Source organism: Carassius gibelio, chromosome A4 (assembly GCF_023724105.1).
Source record: "Carassius gibelio isolate Cgi1373 ecotype wild population from Czech Republic chromosome A4, carGib1.2-hapl.c, whole genome shotgun sequence".
NCBI lineage: Eukaryota > Metazoa > Chordata > Actinopteri > Cypriniformes > Cyprinidae > Carassius > Carassius gibelio.
In genome coordinates, this window is record NC_068374.1 from 13,572,264 (window position 1) to 13,596,483 (window position 24,220).

The 24,220-nt window shown below is 36.5% G+C and overlaps 2 protein-coding genes across 3 annotated transcripts; both read right to left on the reverse strand.

Annotated features, from left to right (window-relative positions):
- Positions 1-250: 250 nt before the first annotated feature.
- LOC127969682 (oocyte zinc finger protein XlCOF15-like) lies at positions 251-7,393 on the reverse strand. Of its 2 annotated transcripts, XM_052571752.1 has the most exons (3): positions 7,331-7,393; positions 6,624-6,833; positions 251-1,299 (listed from the first exon to the last, which is right to left on the reverse strand). In XM_052571752.1, exons 2-3 carry the CDS (start codon positions 6,793-6,795, stop codon positions 767-769), a joined length of 705 nt encoding a protein of 234 aa, XP_052427712.1. In that variant the 5' UTR covers positions 6,796-6,833; positions 7,331-7,393; the 3' UTR covers positions 251-766. The 2 variants fall into 2 exon arrangements, with proteins under 2 accessions (XP_052427712.1, XP_052427705.1); XM_052571745.1 differs by lacking the exon at positions 7,331-7,393 and having other exon boundaries at positions 6,624-7,292.
- A 5,225-nt stretch (positions 7,394-12,618) lies between these two features.
- LOC127969586 (gastrula zinc finger protein XlCGF8.2DB-like) lies at positions 12,619-22,840 on the reverse strand. Its single transcript, XM_052571659.1, has 3 exons — positions 22,786-22,840; positions 22,005-22,161; positions 12,619-16,573 (listed from the first exon to the last, which is right to left on the reverse strand). The coding sequence occupies exons 2-3, from the start codon at positions 22,087-22,089 to the stop codon at positions 15,810-15,812; spliced, it is 849 nt and encodes a 282-aa protein (XP_052427619.1). The 5' UTR covers positions 22,090-22,161; positions 22,786-22,840; the 3' UTR covers positions 12,619-15,809.
- Positions 22,841-24,220: the final 1,380 nt, after the last annotated feature.

Below are 24,220 nucleotides of genomic sequence, written 5' to 3' on the forward strand. Positions count from 1 at the left end.
AAGGTATTAAATTAAACTTAAGAAGTTCTGTATATACTGTACCCTGAAGACCTTGCAAAATCTGCAAAATGTTAAATTTTTATTTTACCAAAATATTTTACCAAAATAAGAGGAATCATACAAAATGCTTGTTATTTTTTTTTATTTAGTACTGATCTGAGTAACATTTTCCACACAAAAGACACTGACATAATAGTCCACAAGAGAAAAAAATAGTTGAATTTATAAAAACCACCCCATTCAAAATGCTTGATTCTTAATAATGTGTGGTAAACTGGATGATCCATGGCTGTGTTTTTTTGTTTTGTGATGGTTGTTGATGTGTCCCTTGTATACAACTATTACAGAAGAACAGGTTATTTTAACTTATTTTGTCTTCTGTGAAACATCCAAGTTTCTTCTAAAGGGAAGTACTAAATGATATTTTTTTTTAATTTAGGCTAAGAAAAATGTACACCTCTTCATTCTGTTCAAAAGTTTACACCCCAGGCTCTTAATGCATCGTTTTCCCTTCTAGAGCATCAGTGATCGTTTGAACCTTCTATAATAGTTGCAAATGAGTCTCTAAGTTTTCCCTCCAACACTGATGACATAAAACCATGATTTGTGATTTTATGTGGCAATTAAGAATTACTTTAATCTGAAACTCTTTCCTCGCCGACCATTCAAATAGCTTTTTTTATGTGTGAAACTTCATCCACGTTGAGCACATAAGCTGGCAGGTGAATTCGTTCTTAGTGTCAATTCTTAAGCATTAAGAATTTCTTTATTGGACAATATCTTGCCACAGTTTGCAGGTGAAAGGCATCTCTCTAGCATGACTTCTTATGTGGCTATAAAGGTTTTTGTTATGCTTGAAACTCTGTCCACACTGATGGCACATGTAAGGTTTCTCTCCACTGTGAATTCTCATGTGGACTGTAAGGTTTTGTTTTTGACGGAAATGTTTTCCACACTGTTGGCAGATGAAAGGCTTTTCTCCAGTGTGAATCCTCATGTGGTCATTAAGAGTGTGTTTATATGTAAAACTCTTTCCACACTGAGTGCATGTATAAGGCTTCTCTCCAGTGTGAACTCTCATGTGGCTTTTAAGGGTTCCTTTTTGAGTGAAACTTTTTCCACACTGATGGCAGGCGAAGTAACGGTTAAATATGGTTTTCTGAGCCCTTTTTAATGAGGACGTTTTTTCAGTTTCACCAAATTTATCTCCATTCTTGAAATCGTGGTCTATTTTCTGATAGTGATCTTTCTCTTCCATTTCAGATAGTACTTCACTCTCCTCTTTAAGCACCATCAGTTCTAAAGTGAAAAAAGACAAATACAGTTTAACACACAGCAACAGACATCCAAACCAACAACGTGCTTGCTATATTCTAGATTCACTAAACCAGTGAAAGCAGAGTTGTGTCAGTCCACGCAAGCAAGAAGGGTGTGGCTGAAGACTGGTCTTTTTTATTTTCTTCTATTTATTGATAACGTTTTGTTTGAATCTCTCAACCATTTTACAACAGTAGCCAGTCGGTGAAGACAAGAAAAAAGAAACTTAATTACAAAGTCAGTTGCAATCGCCACTTGCACTCTCTGCTACCTGCGACATCACTTGCAATCGACCCAAATTGCCCATGTTGCCAATGGAGACAAGACGCTGTGGTGGTTATTAAATTATTAAAACTAATTAGTATTCTAAAATACAGAGTCCTGCAAGAAAAAGACAAGACCGGCAGATCCATGGCCACAGAACAGCAGAATATGAATTCAATGCACAAAGTCTCTGGTAAGTGTTTTCCTCCATTAACACTTAATATAGCTTAATGTATTAAGAAAGTCCTAAATTGAGTGCAATTAAAATATCTAATTTAATATAGTTATTAATTAATGTACTACAAGGCAAGCAGATGTCCATGAACAGCAATGCGCAAACTTTCACTTCTCCTCCCAAACAGCACAACGCCTTGGCATGATAACAGACTAAGATGATGAAAGACAATTCAGTAGCCTATGTCTTATTGTTGACTCAAAGTATACACAGACCAACAAATATGAATGTGCAATATGAAATACATTAAGTGATATTAAAACCATGAACTCCGTGAAGGCAAGCAGATGAGCCCAGAACGCAATATTAATGTTAAACATTTTCCTCCCATAGAAAATCCTAAATTAGACACATAAATGTAGCTTAATGGAAAAAGAAAGTGATATAAAAGAGCTGTAGGCCATTTTTTTTAAGTGATGTGATGTGGTCAAGTATACTTGGAATTAGTGCACTGAATGTATCCCATCCAAAGTGCACACACAGCAGTGAACACACACACACCGTGAACACACACACACACCTTGAGCAGTGGGCAGCCATTTTTGCTGTGACACCCAGAGAGCAGTTGGGAGTTTGGTGCCTTGTTCAGGGGCACCTCAGTCGTGGTATTAAGGTGGGAGAGAGCACTGCACATTCACCCCACCTACAATCCCTGACGGTATGAGACTCGAACCCACAACCTTTGGGTTACGAGTGCGAATCTCAAGTCATTAGGCCATTACTTCCTTATTCTATATGGAAAAATGCTTAATGCAAAACTTTGCGTGTTACCTTTATTCTGGGCTCACCTGCTTGCTAGAGGAGCATATTGAGTTTGGTCTTTATTGTCTTAGTCCATTATGCCTTAAGTTTTGCACTATGGGAGAAAAATAATATATTGATCATATTAATAAACTGCATATTGAATTTGATATTTTAATAGCATCTTAATACATTAAGCCATATTAAGTATTTATGTGTTCTACGGGAGGAAAATGTGGCCACAGATTTAGGGGTCTTGTCTTTTTCTCCTACAGATGACTTTCAGGACCCTGTACACTACGGTATTAAATTTTTTTTTTTAACTGTTTAACCACCACAGAGTCTTGTCCTGGCAGTTATCAAAACCTCTCATCACTTGACCCAAGAGAAATGGTTTATTGTAGACCAATCCCAATGTTCAGTTTTGCAACAAAATGCTATTTCAGTCAGTATATAGCCCCAGTGTAGAACTAAAACTGTCCTTAATAATGATGCCTTCACATGCTATTGGAAATGTCCTATTACCCACTTATGAAGTCATGATTACGAGCTTGTTGTAATCATGTGTTTATATGTTTGTCCCTCTACCATTTTTAAAGATGACCCGCCCAACTCAGAAACTGGTATCAAAGTTATTTCTGAATTTCCCAGTGATAAATAAGACTTGAGAAGTGTTCATCTAATTTCTGATTAGGAAACTTGTATTTGCAATAATTCCGATAAGTATGTGAAGGCAGCATAAAGCTTTTTTCCATTTTTGTAACGTTTTTTTCTCTTCTAACAGACACCTAGTGATCAAAGTTGATAAATGTAAAAATACAGGTAAACCTATTAAAACACTTCTTTTCTCTTTTGATGAAGGCCTGTTTGACCTGAAAACTGTTGGTGTTTCATATGTATCTCTGCAAATAAATTCTTTTTAAAAGCTCAAATATGCATTATACGCAGAGTATGCAGTCTGAATAGGGCAACAACTCCCAAAGAAAACAAAAACAAAAAACATGCGCCATTCTCCCATCCGCACTCGCGACCGCTCCCACCTCATGTTTGCGGCTGAATGTTCATAATTGATGGATGGACATCTATACTGAGAAGATGCGCAAATAAACACTGAAAATGAACGTGGATTTGTGCATCTTCTCAGTTAACAATGGCTCTGTGTAGTAACAGCTGCTCTATGTGAAATCACGCACCTGAGGGAATTAATGGCTTATTAGAGAACCGGCTTTACTGACGAGATGCGCATTAACAATCGGCCGGAGCACCTCTACCTTCCACCCATCCTCACCACATTCTACAGGGGCACCATTGAGTGTACTGACCAGCTGCCCAGGCGTCTGGTACAGGAACTGTAGTGCAACAGACTGCAAGACCCTCCAGCGGACAGTGAACACAGTTGCAAAGATCATCCGTGCCCCTCTCCCATCCATCCTAGACATTTTCATCAAACGATGCCCCAGCAAAAGCAAACAGTATCGTGAAGAACACCCATCCCTCCCACAGTCTAGTTCCAGTTCAGCTACCATCAGGAAGACGGTACCAGAGCATCAGAGAACTGCTCAACAGTTTTTCCCCCCAGGCTGTGAGAGCCTTAAACCCAAATCTCCCCATCTTCCTCTGAAACCCCAGACACCCTACCTCCTAAACATGGACCATCTCACCTCCTCCACCCCACACCCCCCTTTACCACATAACAGAAAAACTGTCTGAAACTCTCTTTTTTTGTGTGCAATTCAAAATGTGCTACACACAGGTGAGTGGGCCTGTAGTAACCATAGACAGTAAAAGAAATGGACACAGTGACCTCATTGGAACTCAACTGAGACAATTGAAGCCCATTTTTAGCGTTTTTTAGCACTTCCATTTCTGACGTGCAGACTCAAACGAAGCTTGATGACGTCAGCAACCTGTCTGACAGATGTAAATCTTCTAGTAGCTGTGCGTGCAAACTGCCATCGTTAATCTTGCAGAGACGGCGAGCTTGAGCGGGGAGTTCTTTTAAAATGTATTTTAAAATGTAATGCCAATACGCCATATTAATTTAATTGCCTGCAAGCTTCTCCTCCTGTCTGTACGGTAATGCGACAGAGAGTTGAGTGGTTATGACTCAATCGTTAGCCTATTTTTTACAAAAACTGTTTCTACGGGGCCATAAAGTAACATAAAAGGTAATGGAGCCCTTTATACATTGTCGTGTATCTTTAGAAATGGACAAACGGAGTCTTTAAACGCCTCAGATGTAAAGTTATTCGCTGTCAAAGTGACGCCAAAATGAATGGGAGTCAATGGGAATGCTAACGCAAGTGAAGTTCTGCTACAAGATGGCAGCCCCCAGCCGACTTCAACTTCCGGTCGACTTACTTGCCGCCTGGTAGTAACAGTCTCCTCTATGCACATTGGACACTTTTCACACACACTGCCATGTGTACATAATCAAAAGACTTGGTAATATATGTTTACATGCTTATGCACTACAAATCATCCTGCACAGTTCCCTCAATCAGCTGCTTGACTTACGATGTTTCTCTTTGCACATGTTGAGTATTACGTGAAGCATTCATATAGTTAGTATTTTTTAGTTTAAGTATAGGTAAACATTTATATATAATGTATTTATAGTCAAAATCTGTCAGTAGAGTAGTTGTGTATGGGTTTATATGGTTTTACTTTGTATGTCTGTATTTATGTAGCACTGTGGTCCTGAGAGCCAAGACATTTCGTTCTACTGTATGTCCACACATGTATCAGAATGACAATAAAGCTCAACTTTACTTTACTTCTGTTTTATGAAAAACAGGATGTTGACTGATTTATTCATACATTTTTCCCTGACTTTTAAGGATGTAGTAAGACAAATGATAGTTTTTCAACATGACATCACAGACATTGGTCCTCCTATTAAGCACCATGTGTACAGAGTTATTCAGAAGAAGATAAAGGTGATACAGATAATGAAGTGAAGTATCTACTGAACGACAGTTGGCTGAGCTTACTGAAAGTTAATGGGTTCATGTTTACCTGATCCAAAGCCTGTTGGAGTATTTTAGCAAGATCAATGCAGTTACAGTTCCTGATTCTTACCATTTACCCTGAATGGAGGGCTGTACTGATAAAAGTTGTAATGTTACAACAGGTTAGCTACTATAAGCTACAAAATTACCATCATTTTCCGTTTTTTATCCATTCAGTGAGATTTTGAGCTGCCAACGATCCATGACAGTCGTTGTCCATGCCGGCAAATAATAGCCAAATGGCCATTTGACATGAATTACATAAATAATTTTAATAGCACGTCCATTCAAAACCCAAGGATCTACCATGTGCAATCACTCACAATCATTTTGGGTTGGAATTATGTAAACACAGATATCGCATACCAGTTGGGTCTCAATTGAATGTAACCAGACAGGACAAAATAAATCTGTGCCTTAAGACATGCGGTGTAAATGCAGCCTTAGTCAAACCCTGCGAACTTCTGCAGTCTCTGATGTATCTGCTTTGGTAACAAAAGACACTTTTTATACAATATAATTTCCTGTAAAGCTACTGGAAAATTCTATACTGTGAAAAATAAACCTTTATGTTGTGAAGCTTGTGGGAGTCTCATAAAGTGTTTGGGTTTACATCAAGTCTGAGCTGATGAATTCATGTGTGGTTATGGATTATTTTCTAAGAATCTTTGTGTTCATCTGAAGAAAGTAAGTATTCATCACATACAGCAAAAGAGTGAGTAAATGAAGAAAGCATTTTACACACTATAATGGTTTAGTTTACGCTGTATCTGTATATTATCCTAAAACACACACTATAATTTTCTAATGTGTGTGTCCTGTCGTAAAAAACGTTATAAACTTATAAGCAGGATCTTCTCTGGTTAAAGGCAGTGTTAGTATTTGTCAGGTCAGGTGATCTCAACATGTCTGTCCACATGAGGCTTCATGACAAATTAAACAGCTTTAAAGGACTTCAAACACTTGTATAACATTCTTTAAAAATATTTTCTATAGAGCTGGACAATTTAATAAGGATCACATGAGTAAATTCAGTTTTAAGAATGAAAACTAACCTGTTTTTGTCTCAGTATCTTCTTGTTTGACTCTGAATGTTTCTTCAATCTTCACGTCTTCAATCTCCTCTTTAATAAACAACATCTTTGTTTGTTCCTCAGTATCTTCTTGTTTTACTCTGAATGTTTCTTCAATCTTCACGTCTTCACTCTCCTCTTTAATAAAGTCCATCTTTATAATTGTAATCTGGGTGCGTCTCAATCAGCACACTGGTAAGACAAAGTCAGCCAGAGTCAGAGTAATGACCTGATGAGCCAAGAAACACCAAAATATATTTATAATTAAAGGTTTATATTGTGTATCTAATAATATGCAGATTAGTTTACACTTGCATGAAAACATTACTGTTTAATAAAAGTCAATCATGCATTTGTTTTTTGTTCTCGTTGCATTTACACAGATTTGAGCAAGTCCGCCGATTCGAGCGATTCAAAACAGTGAATCAATTGATTCAATTGAATCGGAGTTTCAAACCAAAGCTCCGTTTATTTGGTAGTGACCGAATTCGTGTTTACGACAAACTGATTCACGAGCGAAATGAGACGCGACTCATTAGTTAATCACGTGCAGACGCAGTTTACAAAAAAAATAAATAACACTCATAAATGTTATATGAGACGTTACAACGACTAATTCATAATAAATTATTCATTTTACATAGCTTGCCAAACATAATAAAACTCTCCAGATGCTGAAAAACACCAACCTTTTTTCAAAAGCAGGAGGGCGGCGCAGCCTTATGACGTCACATCGCCAGAACAAAATAAAGGTCCTCCAGCGCATTAGAAATTTAAGATACATAGAAATAGATTATATATACATTCAGAAAACACACAAGTAACAAAACATGTGTCTTCTTGTATAATGTTTAATGTAGTAAATACTCAGCAATCTTTTTTCAGGTCAAGCATATGTCCCATATGTGAACATCTGGCATTTTATCGGATTTCTATTATATTACTTTGACCATTGCACTTTTTACAATGCATTTATTGTATAATATTATTATAATCAGTGTTGGGGAAAGTTACTTTTAAAAGTAATGCATTACAATATTTATATATTACAATATACTCCCCAAAAAAGTAACTAATTGTGTTACTTAGTTACTTTTTATGGAAAGTAATGTCATGTTACTTTTGCGTTACTTTTCAGTTACTTTTTCTTACCTGGCTGAGGCTTGATCTCTCTCAGGTCTTACACGTGTTTTTTTTTGACTGAGAAGTTATTGTACTAGTATTTAAAGCCGTAATATATTCAACAACAGCCTATACAAGTCAAGCACCTTTATTTTCTTTTAAAAACACATAGGCTATATATTGAATAATAATAATATAGAATAATATTATATCCGGAGAACTTCCTGATCCCATAGCTATGCATGCTATATAAAAGATCAATAAACATTAAAGATTATGGAAAGTAATGTGTTTTTTACTTTTGTTCTTATTGTGTGGGTAGAGTAAACTATATAAAGTGAATTCACTATCCATTGTAATAATGAGGAGTGTAATACTTGTTGCCATTATGAAATAATTTATATCAGGGTAAAAGACATATCTTAAACATTTAAAATGTTTTATTAACTTGTTAGAGGACAATAAAGATGATACTTGAGAACAAACATCACCACCAATTAAACAGATCTGTCAGCTTTCTATTATGTGTCCTTAAAACAAAATTATTTTATAAAAAAAAAAAAAAAAAGTCCAGATCACTTCTGCAATACAATGCAAAAAAAATGTATTGTCAATGTAATGTTAGAGTATTATCTTAATAAGAGTTCATTACTTCATCTGGGTTTTATTTTCAAAGTAACGATTGTAGCGCAACAGGAGTAGTTTCTCAAAACGCTGGTCTGTGAGACGGTTCCTTTTTGGGGTGAGGATGAGACTTCCAATACTAAACAGCCTCTCAACTGGTGCACTGGAAGGTGTTGCTGTGTTGGCTTTTAAGAAGATCTTCAAAATCCTGGGGAAATCATGTAAATTTACCATGTAATAAACCATATTTGCTGATTTCAGGTATTCACATATCTCCACGTCCACAGTAATTGCTTGGTCGTCATGTTGATTCTCCTCTTCAGGAAATGCAAAGAAGTCATTTTCATGGTCTCTGCTTTCAGGAGACTGCAGTGGCTCTTTCTGTGGTATCTCAACAGTGAGAGCACGACACTGTGCTGCCAGAATCATCTTGATGTTGTCTTTTCTTGTTTCATCCCTCAACCCAATTTTGGCAGGGTTACCGCAGCAATCAAAGCTTCATCGCTGTCAAGGGTGGAGCTAAACCGTGTCTTGATAGCCTGCAAGAGAATTTTAGATAGGTTACACAGTTAATACACTAATAGACATGAATTCATACCAGAATAATGTGTAAAAAATAGAGTTAAAAGTAGAATTAAACTTAACGACACGCAAACATATTGACTTGAAAGCACTGACACACACTATTCTATGAGAACTGAACTGAGCTGAATGATGACATCACTGTTTTTTCCAGAACTGCTTTATAGCTACAGTATATTGAACTCATTTCATAGTTGATGAACTACACTATTATACTGAACCAAACAAAATAAACACTGAACTGATTTGAACTAATGATTGTTTACTATTTTCTTTTTAGAGCTGCTTTGCAGCTAAATTGAATTCTGTTTGCATTATTGAATCATTATTTTCCTGTTATCCCTGTAAATCTGCTTTGAAACAATCTATATTGTATAAAGTGCTATACAAATAAAAGTGACTTCACATTAAATAAAACTACATTAAATAATAAAAATAATAATAATAAGACCATATTGAACAGAATTACCTGAACTATGTGGTCTGGGAGGTCAGCCATCATATGAGAGAGGCCCTCTTTCAGTGCCAAGATTTTTGTCATCAGGATTTCAAGGGTAGGTTGAAGGGTGCCATAGAAACATTGATCTTCACCTTGAAGTATATCCAGTGCCATACAGACAGGCTTCAGAACCTTGCAGTATTCTTTAATGAACTGGTACTATCTCTCTGTAATGCATCTGATGTCCAGGCGAGTGCAAAGTTGATTGAGGTCCACTAAGGGCATGTTTATGACTAAGTAAACAAGTGAAGTGAAGCTAAGTGCATCATAAAACGAGTTCCACCTTGTAGTTGAAGGGACCAGCAACTTTCTTTTGCTAAATTCTTCCAGGCTCTCTGATGCCACAGTTGATCGACTAACTTTTGACCACAAGGCTGAACATTTTCCAGTTGCACTTCCGTACACTGCTTTGCAATCTCCCTTCGCCGTCAAAAATTTAACTATGTCGTTCGAGCATATAAGGTTAAGGGTGTGCAATGCACACCGGTGATGTGGAGGGAAAACATACTGTTCGCTGGACTCAACGTCATCTCGTAAAACTGTGTGCAAGTCCGTAAATATGACCTCGTCTTCATCATTCTCTGTTTCATTATCATCGTCAGCTTGAAACATTCTGAAAGCTTTGACAAAGTTCGAAGCATTGTCAGTGACCGTGGCAGTTATCTTACCACAAAGAGCATATGAGCTGTGAATTTGCTCCAGCTCCGCTGCGATGGTATCGTACGTGTGTCTCCCACGAAATCGTCTGCAGGCGATTGCAGCTTTTTTCCGATGCAGAGTAGCAGGATCTATCCAGTGTACTAATTCCCAGAAAACTTTTATTCTGAGCAGTCCATAGATCTGCAGTGGTTGAAACATATTCCAAGTTGGCAAAAGTTTTCTTTAGTTCGGTCTCCATTTCCATATATGCATTATCCAAAAAGCTTGCAAAGGTTTTACAATTGGGCAGCACGCCTCCCAACCTTTTCCCTGTCACAGAGATTTTGCTGATGATTTTTCTAAATGTGGGCGCCTCCACAGTGGACAGCGGCTGCATCTCCTCAACAATAAAAGCAGCAACCAATTTGTTGAGTTCAGTGGAACTAATTGTTTTACTTGGTGATGATTAACTGAAATCAAGCTTTTGTTGTTTAGCTTGAGGCGGGGTGGAGGTATCATTCGGCGCTCTCTCTTCCAATTCTGTAGTGCTGTGCTTTGCATGCAGATGTTTTTTTTAATTTGAGGTGGTGTTTTTTGCAGTTGACAAGAGCTTTTCACCAACACATAATTTACACTTAATGATTATTCCCTTCTCCTTTTCTTCGACGACTTCAAAATAATGAGAATACTTCCGTCGCAGTAATGTAACGCTCTGGCCTGCCATCTCCGTTCCTGACTAGAGTTTGTTCCCGCGCAGGACGCGCACGTATCTGTGTTCTACGTGACTACGTTCATTTTAATTCAGTACTTTTTTCTTCTTTTTTTATGCAAATTAATTAAACTGAAAAGTAACTCGCATTACATTTTTAAAAAAGTAACTCAAATATTAATGTGTAAATTTATAAAGTAATGCATTATTTTACTCGTTACTCCAGAAAAGTAATTTTATTACGTAACGCATTACCCCCAACACTGATTATAATTATACAAATACAGGGCTATTGTTAACAAAAATTTTATAAGACAAAATGGAAACTTCAATTGTTAATTGCCAAGAATTACCCTGACTGGGCAAGTCAACCAAGCAGATTGACTTGTTAACTGCTAAGTGAATGGGTCATCTGAAAAAGAAAAAATCACCCCGAAAGATTACTCACTGTGGTATCAGAAACAAAATGTTATCAAATAATTTTTTGCAAATGTTTTGCAACCAGGTAATGATCGTTATATGTTTTCTTTTTAGAAAATACATTTTTCACTGGCAGAAGTGAGCGCAACCAGAGGATTGAGCAACTTTGACAGGACCCCTGGAATTGTGTGCACTCATTTCTAATTATTATGCTGCCTTCAAGTACCTGGAGGAAATAGTCTCTCTGAACAATCAGAATGAAATTCATGTAATTTGCCTGCATTATGTTATACTGCCTCAAATCAACATGCACCAGGAACTGTCCTGGAGAAATGGGGCCAGCACCTTCTCTTCTCTTAGGGAAACCTTTCTCCATTCTTTCTATTCTAAAAAAAGAAAAAAAAAGAAAAAATTTTATCCAAAATTTTGAGACACTGCCCCTGATATATACAGTCCTGCTCACCATTATTGGTACCCCTTCATTTTTTTGCAGAAACTATACAATATCTTCAGGAATAAATACAAATGTACAAAAATTATATCATCAGAATTTTTTTATTTGGAGGTCCGAAGTATTAAAACAAAGAACATTGTTTTTCAACTTGCATGTAGTAATTTCAAAGAAGAAACCCCCCAAAATTGCAGGGGCAGCAATAAAGGCACCCTTCCTTAATATTTGGTTGCACACCCTTACCCTGCAATGACATCCTCCAAATTTTTTGGGGACAGAAGCTCCACTGCACTTCACTAAAACCCACCCTTTACACGTCTCTTTGGAACAACGTCACTGTGACGAGTGAGGCGGGGCAGAGGGACGTGGGAACGAGGAGTGAGGCCAGGTGCAGCTCATCTCCAATCACTACACCTGGCCTCACTCCTTGTTCCCACGCACCTTGGCCCCGCCCCACTCGTCACAGTCACGCACATCATTTCTCTAACAAAGAGAAGTTATAAGAAAACTGTAAAGAAATCAATCACTGGAACTAGCACGATCAGAAAACGAACACGATAAAAGCAGCCGTTTGTTTGCATGCTTTGTTAAATATATAAATCCTAAAATATCAATGTTTTACTATAATGTTATACATTGACCATAATGAATATAAAATTAGTCACAAAGAAATAAAATGGTATGAATATAGATAGCCTGCTTATTCAATATAGTCTGTTTTTGTTTATTTGAAGTCACAATAGCATATATACATCACATTCAGAAAGATTGATCATTGACCAGTGCTACTCCATAACCCACCCGTAACACAAATCTATGAAGCAAACATCATACAACCCCACCATTTCACCAGTGAGGTGAAAAAAATTATTAAAATTAAGTATGTTAACTAACTAAAGACTCCATTAATAAAAAAATGATATACCAATAATTTACAGTACAAATAGCCATTTATTCATTTGTGTCAGCATGCTAAATCAAGCTAATATTTATCATTATTTCATTTAAAAATCAAACACACTTACACATTCAATCGCAGTGGTCCAGTATCAACAAAGACAGAACAAATATGAAAACAAATGAATAAATGCTTATAATCATATATGATTTGTACAAGATCTTAAAGTGGTGTTGGGTATTTCCATAAGCAGATATATCATATATAATGGTGATGGATAGCATAAATAGTATTTAGCTTCACATAAAATACAGTGTCATATGGTGGTCAAATCCCATTGGGCCGCAAACGTAAGTTAATTCAGATATTTGCTGGTGTTTGAAAGTGAGTTTTGACATTTAATTGTTTTAAATGTCTTAAATGTTAATGTTAGCTGTTAGCTTGACATGAAAATGACTTGGACATCAATGAACTGCTTTTACTGTTTCCATGAGTTGTTTTGTTTCTCTTTTACACCATTCAAATATGAATCGCAGAACTGGTAAAGGGGTGGTTACACTAGCCATTGAACGTGCCAAATTATTTCGGATACCGCTGCGAATATGGTCCTCATTCAGATGTACCATCGGTTCCTGTTTCCATTGACACTGCGAACCATGCAGCTTCTTTTTATATTATCTTTTAAATATGTATTATATAAAATAGGATGCTGCGCTACGGCTAAAATTATCACTTCCTTCAATTTGTAATTTCTGTACAGAGAGGTCATGCAGTATCGATAATCTACTGGTCACACGACTTCACGTGATGCGAATTCGCAGGTCAGAGTTCACCAAACTTGAACTTTCGAACGCAGCGAAATGTGAAATTTTTCGCATGAGCCTGCATTTCCGGTCTGACGCTTTCGCATGCGTATGAATGGAAGTCAATGGAACAAAAAGTGCAGTGTGACTTCCCCTTAAAATCCAAAACAACAAACAAAATATTCTACTTAATAAAAACATAATCCCTACTTGACCTACGGAAAAAGTAAAGAAAATAAATTAGGATGGACTTCCCGACTTCCTGTTTACAGCAATCACAGGCATTCTAAAACACCACCTCAGTTATGAACCTGGAAATATTTACATTATTTATAATGAAATCAAAGGGCACCACCTTTTCAAACAAATTGACAAAAAAAAAACCTAATGGGGCAAATTAAAAGACTGATAAGAAAAGAAATAAACACATTATTTTGAAAAATAAAATCACTCAACACCTTATTATAGAAGCTTTTTCTACTACACATAGATTCATCTCAAACACCCGCCAACATCCTAAGAGTATTTCAAGTGACGTCAGCAGGTGTGTCCATGTATGTCCTATTAGGGGGTTATATAAGTTTAGAACAACTTAAAAGTGAATAATTGAAGACTTTAATAATTATACCTTTAAGACAAGTAAATGACTTTTCTTCAGTCAAGTGAAGTGTGGCCAAGTATGGTGACCCATACTCAGAATTTGTACTCTGCATTTAACCCATCCACGGTAGTGGACACACACCCACAGAAACTGTGAACACACACCCGGAGCAGTGGGCAGCCACATTGCTGTGACACACGGGGAGCAGTAGTGGGTTCGGTGCCATGCTCAATGGTCTCACCTCAGTCATTCACTTCCCCCCACTGACAATTCTAGAACCCGCAACATTTCTGTCACGATCTCTAGCTGGAGTGCCTGTGAGCTTCATTAGAGGGCACTCCATTCCAGACTCATTATTCATTTCCCATAATCCTTTGCCAGGACTCATCAATTGCAATCACCTGTTTCTCATCGCGTCATCAGTCTCGCACTATAAAGGTTGCACACATCCACACAGACTTTGCTAATTATTGTTTAGCCTTGTACTCCGTTTTCTAGTCTTGTTGTTCTGACCCTAGCCTATTTATCTCGCCTCTGATCTTTTGCTGCTTGCCTTTATCGATTGCCTGTTGAAGTGAAGAGCCGTGACATACAACCATACTCATACTGACCCATACTCAGAATTCGTGCTCTGCATTTAACCCATCCAAAGTGTGCACACACAACAGTGAACACACACCCTGAGCAGTGGACAGCCATTTATGCTGCGGTGCCTGGGGAGTAGTTGGGTGTTCAGTGACTTGCTCAAGGACACCCAAGTCGTGGAATTGCCGGCCCAAGACTCGAACCCACAACCTTAAGGGTAGGAGTCAAACTCTTTAACCACTAGGCAACACCTTCCCCATGACTTTTGGATTATTCTTTTGCCTTGCCCTCTGGACATTGTTTGCTGGTATACAACCTTTGCCTGTCTGACTATGCCCTTTGTTTCAATAAAGCTGCAATTGGATCCAACCTTGCCTACAAGACCCTGATTGTAACAATTTCGGGTTACAAGTCAGAGTCTCTAATCATTACTGCCCTAGTGTGAAGCCTCATGTGTAGGGAAGGGTGTCGTTTACATTTTATCAATACCGATACAAATTGATACTTTAATCGATACTGTTAGGTGCAAAAAGATATGAGGTTGTTGAAAATTTTAATTTATGTTATTAGTGCTGAACTTGACAGTCAGTTATTTTTCTATTTGTGTTTTATTTCATCAACATTAAATGAATAGTTTGCACAAAATGTGTCATCATTTACTCACTCTCAAATCTGAATGAGTTTCTTCTTCTGTTGTACATCAGTTATTTTGAAGAACGTGGGAAACTAAACAGTTGCTGGTCCCCAGTCAGTGGGGACCAGCAATTCTTTGCTTAACCACATTCTTCAAAATATATTATTTTGTGTTCAGCACAAGAATAAATACACATTTATACATGTCTGGTACAACATGACTGAGTAAATAATGACAGAATTAAAAGATAAAACAACGTAAGTATCAACATCAGTATCGTTTGTCCAGCGTACGGAATCGACCCAATTCGGTCCAAAAAAATACCAGTTCTCAGTACCCATCCCTAATCATGTGACAGTTAATTTTTATTTGGATCTGAAACTCTGTGAGTCACTCCGTGACCGCATGTAAAAGTTCTCAAGTAAATATCAAGGTTTGTTTTGTCTCTTTTTCCAGTTTTCCACAGTGAAGCACAATGAATTATTTTTTTTCTGATATGAGTTATTACATGATCCTTACAGTGCTTCCTTTCTGTGAAACTTTTTACTGATGACAAATTCATTTTATCGAATGATACCTTATATGGTTATTTAGTAATTTTTTACATCTGAAACTGTTGGCAGTTGGAATATTTCTCTCCACTGTGAATTTTCATGTGGTCTTTAAGAGTTTGTTTACGTGTAAAACTCTTTCCACACTGTTGGCAGTTGTATGGCTTCTCTCCAGTGTGAATTCTTATGTGGGCTTTAAGAGTATATTGACGTGTAAAACTCTTTCCACACTGAGGGCATGTGTAAGGCTTCTCTCCAGTGTGAATTCTCATGTGGACCTCAAGGTCTGATTTTCTAATGAAACCCCTTCCACACAGTTTGCAGGTGTGAGGCTTTTCTCCAGTATGAATCATCATGTGCCTTTGAAGGGTTGCTTTTATAACAAAACTTTTTCCACACAGTTTGCAGGTGTAAGGCTTTTCTCCAGTGTGAATCCTCATGTGGATTTCAAGGTTTCCTTTTAGATTGAAACTCCTTCCACACTGTTGGCAGGGGTATAGCTTCTCTCCTGTGTGAATTTTAATGTGGGCATTAAGAGTTTGTTTATGTTTGAAACCCTTTCCACATTGAGAGCATTTGTAAGGCTTTTCTCCAGTGTGAATCCTCATATGAACTTCAAGGTTTATTTTTTCAGTAAAAATTTTTCCACAGTGTTGGCAGGTGAATTTACTTCTTGCTCCGGTTTTCGGAGCTCGTTTTCCTGTAGTCTTTTTAGTCTGTGAGATACAAAAATTTTCTCTGGTTTTGAAATCATGATGTTCTTTGTTTTCCATTTCATCCAGTGCTTGACTCTCTTTTTTCAGTGACATCAGGTCTAAAGCAGAAAGAGACCAATATAATTTTTTTAATGACACAAAGCAAGATATGTAAATCATCAAAATCAACAAAATGTTTGTTAAACACTACCAACTAAGCTACTGAAATAAGTGTTGCCTGTAATGCCTATAGTGAACTCTTCACTTTCTTTAGAAAATATCCCAAATACTTTTAAAGCAGGCATTTACCAGACCCCATATGAAAAAGCTCGACTCAGAAGGACTGGTTAATTACAGTCATATCTCACATTTGCCAAAATATTTTCCTCTCCTCTATGATTTTAGAAGATAAACTTTTTGGAGAGAAAATTTATTTTATCAGTCGATAAATGTTTCAATCAGGATTTAATCCCCATTGTAGTACAGAGACTGTGCATATAAAAGCTATTAATTAATTTTTTTGCACATATTCATGTGCTACATGCTTTTCATCAGGTGCTATTAAACATTATGACAAAAAAATGCCATGACATTCACTTATTTTATTTTTTTTTGCCATTTCTGGACAAGAATTAGCATGGTTTAACTCTTTCGGTTAACATTGCGTATATCTGACCGCTACAACTTTGCTTGTGTAAATCAAGACACATCTCATCAAATACAGGTATGGAGTGCCACATGGATCAATGTCAAGTCTTCTTCTTTTTATGTTTGTAAGTTTCCCCTGTGGGTCCCATTCGATAATCAAGAGTATGCAAAAAATATTTGGTTAAATAAGCATGTTTTCACAAACAAATAAACAGTCATTCACCATAAACTGTTTTACAACAATTTATTTTAAAGGCAATTCAATTATGATGCAATTTCAATATTTCCTTTCTCTTTGGGGTCTTACAAGCTCTTGGTGCATAAATAAGATCTGTAAAGATGCAAAGACTAAAGTCTCAAATCCAAAGAGATATTCTTTATGAAATTTAAGTCAACCACTCCTACCAAAAACGCATCCTCCTAACACGCCGCCACGTCTACATCACAATGTGAGAAGATTTGCATAACACTGCATAATGAGTAGCCTATTGTCTGTTTCTATAAAGTGACAATCTGACAGTCTGGCACTTCTGACTCACAGTCTGTATGTTTTCATATTTAAATAATTTGCCACTGATGATTCAAATGTGAGTTTTGAGTAGTGTAGAGTAGGCTTGTTGTTTGTCGTTTCTCAAATGATAAATGCAAAAATGTTTTTATGTTTATGCTAAGCAATATGCAACGCATAAAAATACAATAAGTCATTCTAAAAAGTAATTATGTCCCCACAGGATGCGACAAATGCCTCATTTACAATGGGTTTTATTGTTTTTGTCTTGTCGCGACAGGGCACACAGCATCACAGTATGGTAAGGGGCATAACATTTCACACTGGATAGTTGGCCAATGAGCACACACATGGCTTTTCAGAAAAAATAATAATCAATTCATTTCAGAAAGGCAGGCCATAGGGGAGCAGAAATTGATATGTAATATAATAGATGATTTTTTTTAGCATTTTAGCTATTTAAAGATATTAAATGTTTTGTTTACATGGCACCACGGTTGGGAAACAGTGGCCTATAGTGTATGATCCACTAAATGTATAGCAAATAAATGTATGAAATCTATTTTTTTTTATCTTATAAATATGCCACTGGAAGCTTCTAGGGTTGTTTTTATGAGTAAATGTTACTTCTGCATCTGAAAATGCATAACGGGAGGCAATTTGGTCAGTTAAAAAGATTTTATTATTTATTAAAAACGTTGCTACTAATCTTTCACATGCCCAAGACTTTGATAAAAAGAAAAAAAAATCCAGCAACAATTACTTTTAAATAGAAAATAAGTCTTTTTTTTTTTTTTTTTTCAAATCAGTGACATCATTTATTAACTTGGCAATTAAAGAGTTAAAATCTTGGATTTAAAAAAAAAAACATTTGTTAGTTTTGATCAGGACTGAAGATGATTAACAGATTTATGCAAAAAAATAAAATAAATGAATCTGATACATTTTTACAGTAGTTTAATTGAGTGGATGTTTTCATCCCGAACATATCGAAAGGGTAGTGAATTTGAACAATGCACAAGGGTTAAATTTGTCATATTCTTCAGTCTCTTAAACTTTAACAAAACCTTTAACTTTTAGTTTTGAATCTCACTGGGTCTCTTGGGAGAAGTAGATCAGACTTGCTTTGTGCTGCAAGGATTGTGATTGGCTGTTCGCCAGTGATGTCAGACATTCATGTGCATGCGCTCCACAAACTCAGGACCAAAGCCTGAGTTGACAAAGAAAGTTGATGAACAGCGTCATGGTACCAACAAAGCTGGATTGGAGAGGTTTGGTTGTGTCAACCTAAAACTAATCCTGTAACTCTGAATTTGTTCAGCTACCATCATGGTACAGGCCCCAGGTCCTGTTCTTTTAAATGGGCCTGGCCCTCCATCCCTCCCCTTTTTTGCCTCCGCTCCACCACCCTCCTGAATTTCTTGGGTTTGGTTTGTTTGGGCATCAGGAGCCACCATATGACGTATGTACCGGATGTTGGTGAATTTATTCTGTTCTAGTCAAGTCTGTTCTCATCTCATCTCGTCAAGTCTTGTTTGGATTACACCTTGTAAATAAACTGCACTTGGGTTCATCTAAGCCTGCCGCCAGTCGAATACTCATTACAGGAATAGTGATATGACCGCAACCAAAATATTATCAAACACTACGATGCAGGCTCCATTCTTTGTGAAAGATGGTTAAAAAGGGTCACAGAAAACAAAAACTTTGAAAAATTATATACGACCCACCAAATCGCAGATGTCACTTAGCACAGGACTAATTTTATCAGAGGACATATTTCGGCTAAATATTTTAGGTCATTTGCGGGGGAATTTTTACTCCACAAATTACAGACATGGCTGATTGAATTAGATTACACCAGATAATACTAATGGGTGGTGTTGGCGCAGTGGACAAGACACATGCCTTTGGTGTGAGAGACCCAGGTTCGAATCCACTGTGAGACACCAATGTGTCCCTGAGCAAGACACTTAACCCCTAGTTGCTCCAGAGTCATGTGACCTCTGACATATATAGCAATTGTAAGTCGCTTTGGATAAAAGCGTCAGCTAAATGAATAAATGTAATGTAAATGTAATTCTATGTGAACAGGGCTAAAGAATCAATTCTGCTGTTTTTCTCATGAACAGTGATCTCTGGCAGTTTAATATAATGTATAATGCAGGGGACAGGGGCTTAACAGAGTGTGCCGCTTACTTAAAGTGGCAGCATGATCATCTCTTCCTATTTACTACTATTTTAACGCGAAATAAAACACATGACCATCTCGTGCCTCATGTAATCGCTCAATCAGTGTTTCATGGAAAGACATCAGTAAAACAGCTTATAAACAAAATGTCCTGTACCAGTCTCTCTTTTTTTTTTTTTTTTTACCATATACCAATTATTTTCCCTTAGGTAAGTCATCAGAGTCTACAGGTTGTTAGTTCACTATAAATGAAGTCTGGAGAAGAGCATTTTGAAAATATTAGACCTATATACTAATTACATTTTATTTTACTTTGTTAGTGATGTCTTATTATTTGATGTTTAAATAAATATTTTAGGAAATGTGTTATAAGAAGCAGTGTAAATGAATATTTCAACAATAAATATAACTTAATAAAAAGTTAATTTAAAAACTGCATTATGTGCAATTCACATGTTTGCATACATTTGTAAGTTGAGTGTTCCTTTTTACATTTAATTGCTAATTATTTTTTAAAATGTAAGTTTGGGTTCTGTTGTTAACTGTAACTTTGTAGGCTAGTAGGCCTAATGTAAAAGGGCTCATTAGAGCATAACCCTAGGTAGATTTTTATCCATAAGAAAATTTGAATTATAATTTATTTAAAGAAAGAGCTATTTGTTCAGTAAACTATTGTTTAATAATAAAAAAAATTGTTAGTTTTTTCCCCCTGCTGTACCGAACCATTTTGTTTGTCTACTATTACACCCCTAGAGAAAAACCTATGCAAAATCCGATCCGAGCACTCCGACTCAAACAAATTAAGAAATAGAATTTCAAACCACAAATGAACGTACCACGGATTTGTAAAAAAGATTTAATGTGACTTACTAAATATGATCAGACTCCAATCTGCTATGTAGAAAAATCAGATCTGACAAGGCTTTTGTAGCCAGACAACAAACAAGAGACTGATCTGAAGTGTCAACGTCATTACAAGCTTTCTGTCGAAACCGTTCCTTATCGTTTGGCCCCCGTCTGTGGAAAAGCGGCTATACAGTCCCTCGAGAAAAACGCGATTATGCGATCGCGTGATTTAATGCATAATCAGCCAAGTGCCGCATATTTATGCGGGGGTCGCATTTTTTCAAATACGCCGTACTTTCGCCGCATAAGTTGATGATTTCAGGAAGCAAAATATGCGGAGGTAGCATGATTTCATAATAATAATAATTTTTGTTGCAAAAAAGTAACATATATCTTAGCAGAAAGTTGAAAAATGTTCACACAAGTAAATCGCCATTATTTTCCAATGGGAACCTTATGAAGTGACGTAATTGCGCGACGTGAACATCATCTGTGAACCCCGCGGTGAAACCAGGGTGAAGGATGCAAATCATTCTCATCCGCCAACAAAAATAAGTGCAAAAGACTGCGCAAAGGAGTTACCCGGTGTGTTACATGACAGTGGGGGCAAATTATTTTGAGAGAGGGATGAGGATGAGGATGGCAAATGATAGGCCAGTGTTAGAGGCTATGCAGTTAGTTTTCATTTTCACAGTGGACTGTTGTAGTTTCATTCAGAAGTTGATGCACCTCTACAGTTGTAAGATTGTACTTCTTTGTTCACAGAATACAGAAAACTAAATTCGAATTTTGTGCTTAAATAGGATTCAAATTCAAATTATATTCAAATTTAAAATGCATAACTTAAGTTAGAAGAGTTTTTGGCTTTTCTCCCGAGGCCACAAGAGGTTGCATCGAGCATAAGATAACATGACTATCTGTGGAAAAAGTGCTAAAATAAGGTGTTTAAAATTATGTTTATAAACCAATTATAATTAAGTTGCTTAAAAAATTTAAACAAAACAGCATCATGCATGTTTTCATAGTTTAATACAAAGATCTGAAAGCCAATCACATGGAGTACACTTTTCATTTAAAAACACGAGTTGCAGTGGGATGGGGTATTTACATTCAGGTATGTGTTAGTATGGCACTTTTGGGGACGAGTTGAATAAAAATAAAACAAATGTCAAGTGAAAACAATTGTCATTGTTTGCTTCATGTAAAATATTAGACTGTTTTCAAATTAAAAGTAGATAATGGATTTAATGTTATGCAAAACAATTGTTTTGTTGGCTACTTCTGTATTTTCATCTCTCTATGTCAGTAGGGCTGGACATTAAAATGAGCGAGGTCAACTATGAGGATGAAAACTAACCTGTTTGTTCCTCAGTGTATTCTTGTTTGACTCTGAATGTTTCTTCAATCCTCACATCTTCACTCTCCTCTTTAATAAACATCATCTTTATAAAAGTTTCTCACGTGGATCTTGGCTGCTTCACCAGGAGTTTGTGTGTGTTTTCAGCCACTTCGTCCTGTTTAAGTAAAGAATAATTAAAAGAAAGTTAAATAATTCCTAACTAAATCTCTGGATGCGTCTAATTCATCTCCGTTGTTCAGTCTGCGAACTAGTTAGGGAGTCCCAAAGTCCCAAAACACTCAAAACTAGCAATATCATATCCAAAAGAAGAACTCAACTTTAAATAAATTTAATATTTATTCTAATTCTTTTGTTGCTGGTTTGTCATGACAAATGTTTGTTTGGTGTTCTCGTTGCATTATAACACGGTTTTGAGCAGCGGTGATTCGAGCGATTCAATCAGTTGATCATTTGATTCAGTTGACTCGTAGTTTCGAACAGCTCGGCTTCTGCCATCACTACTTGGCAGTGATTGAATTCGTGCTCAAAATAAAACGATGCACTATACAGGAAGCGAAATGAGACTAGCCTACACTTGTCAATCATGTGGACGCCCTTTACTTTCACAAAATTACTCTCAATAATGTTACATTGCGCACTTAATTGTGCATTCGTTGGTGAACAATTTTTCTTTTCTTTTTTTTTTTTTTACATCGCTTGTAAAAAAAATTATAATAAAAGAAAACCTTCCAGAACGGTTTGTATCGATGTAAACATTAAAAATGTCTAAAACACAAACCTTCCTTTGGTCGAAACACAACAGATTCAGGATAGCGGCGCAGCCTTATGACGTTACCTCACCAGATCAAAATAAAAGTCCTGTATATATATATATATAACGTTTTGAGCCCATAAATGTCCAAATAATGCATCAGTGAAAGAACACGAAGTAAAATTCTGTCTTAAATACAAATCAGTAATGTTTGAGTGTAGAGTCCATTAATGATATTGTTTATAAAATAATGGTTAATCAGCTTCTGGAAAAGAGATACAGGGCAAAGGTAAAAAAATAAGTCTGGGAGGCAAATAATCATCGGAATGTATGTTCTTATAATAATGTACACATTCTCAATTTAGATACCTTGTAATAAACAAGGTACACTGCTGCACAGACGTTTCTGGAGCGTATTTTAAAATGTAATTTATTGCTGTGATAAAAGTAAAATTTTCAGCATCCAGTCTTCAGTGTCTTATTACCTATGTTTAAAATGGCAGTACTGTTTCATATCTTTGTAAATGGTTCAAATGTTATAAGACTTTTATTTTATTTTTCCCCTCTTTGGGAAGACATTAATAGCAAGGATGCATTAAATTGATCAAAAGTGTCAGTAAAGACTTTTATAATATTATACAAGTGTTTTATATGTTTTAAACTGTTATTTGAACTTTTTAAACTTTGTATTCATGAAAGAATCCTGAAAAGGTTTCATGGTTTAAACATTAAATAGCACAACTGTTGGAAAAATCAGCTTTGCATCACAGAAATTTTGCATCGAATATATAATAAATCTAAAAAACTATCTAATAAATGCAGCCTTAGTGAGCAGAATAGACTTGTTTACATACATTAGCAACATAAACAAGGTGATCCTCCCTTTCAGATAAGGATGATAACTGTACAGACTCAGGATGACGAGGATGCAGAGAAACATTTTCTCATACCTTTGCCACATGCTCTAACAAAACTAAATAAACCTAACTACATTAATATGGTAAACTGTATTAAAAGTTTCCAGTTTGCAAGGAATCTGGAGTCTCTAACTATGCACGAGAGGAAGATCAAGAGCCGGGGCCAGAGCAAAACATTGCATCAATCCTCCATGAAAATATCAAGAGTGAAGTGTCACCTTCCTGTACTTCCCTCAGAAGAGGCTGTCTTCTGCTGCCGGGGTACGAAAGACACCCTTCCTCGTCTCTCACAGCTGTTCAGCACCTGACTCTGTTTCTCAGCACTGTCCGAGAGTCAAGACAACCAGGCTTTGAGGCCGATTTCTTCCCTTATGACAATCCTAGGTAATGTCCTTATTATCTTGGTGCTTCTAAAGATGATCTTGTCAGATTTTCCTGTGGTGTAATGTGTGTAAAGAGTGACTAAATCTGTTTGGAAGAAAATCCTGAGGTGTGGTGTGAACCCCCAGGGATAAACTCGGATCTAGTGTAAAACTAGGATTTTT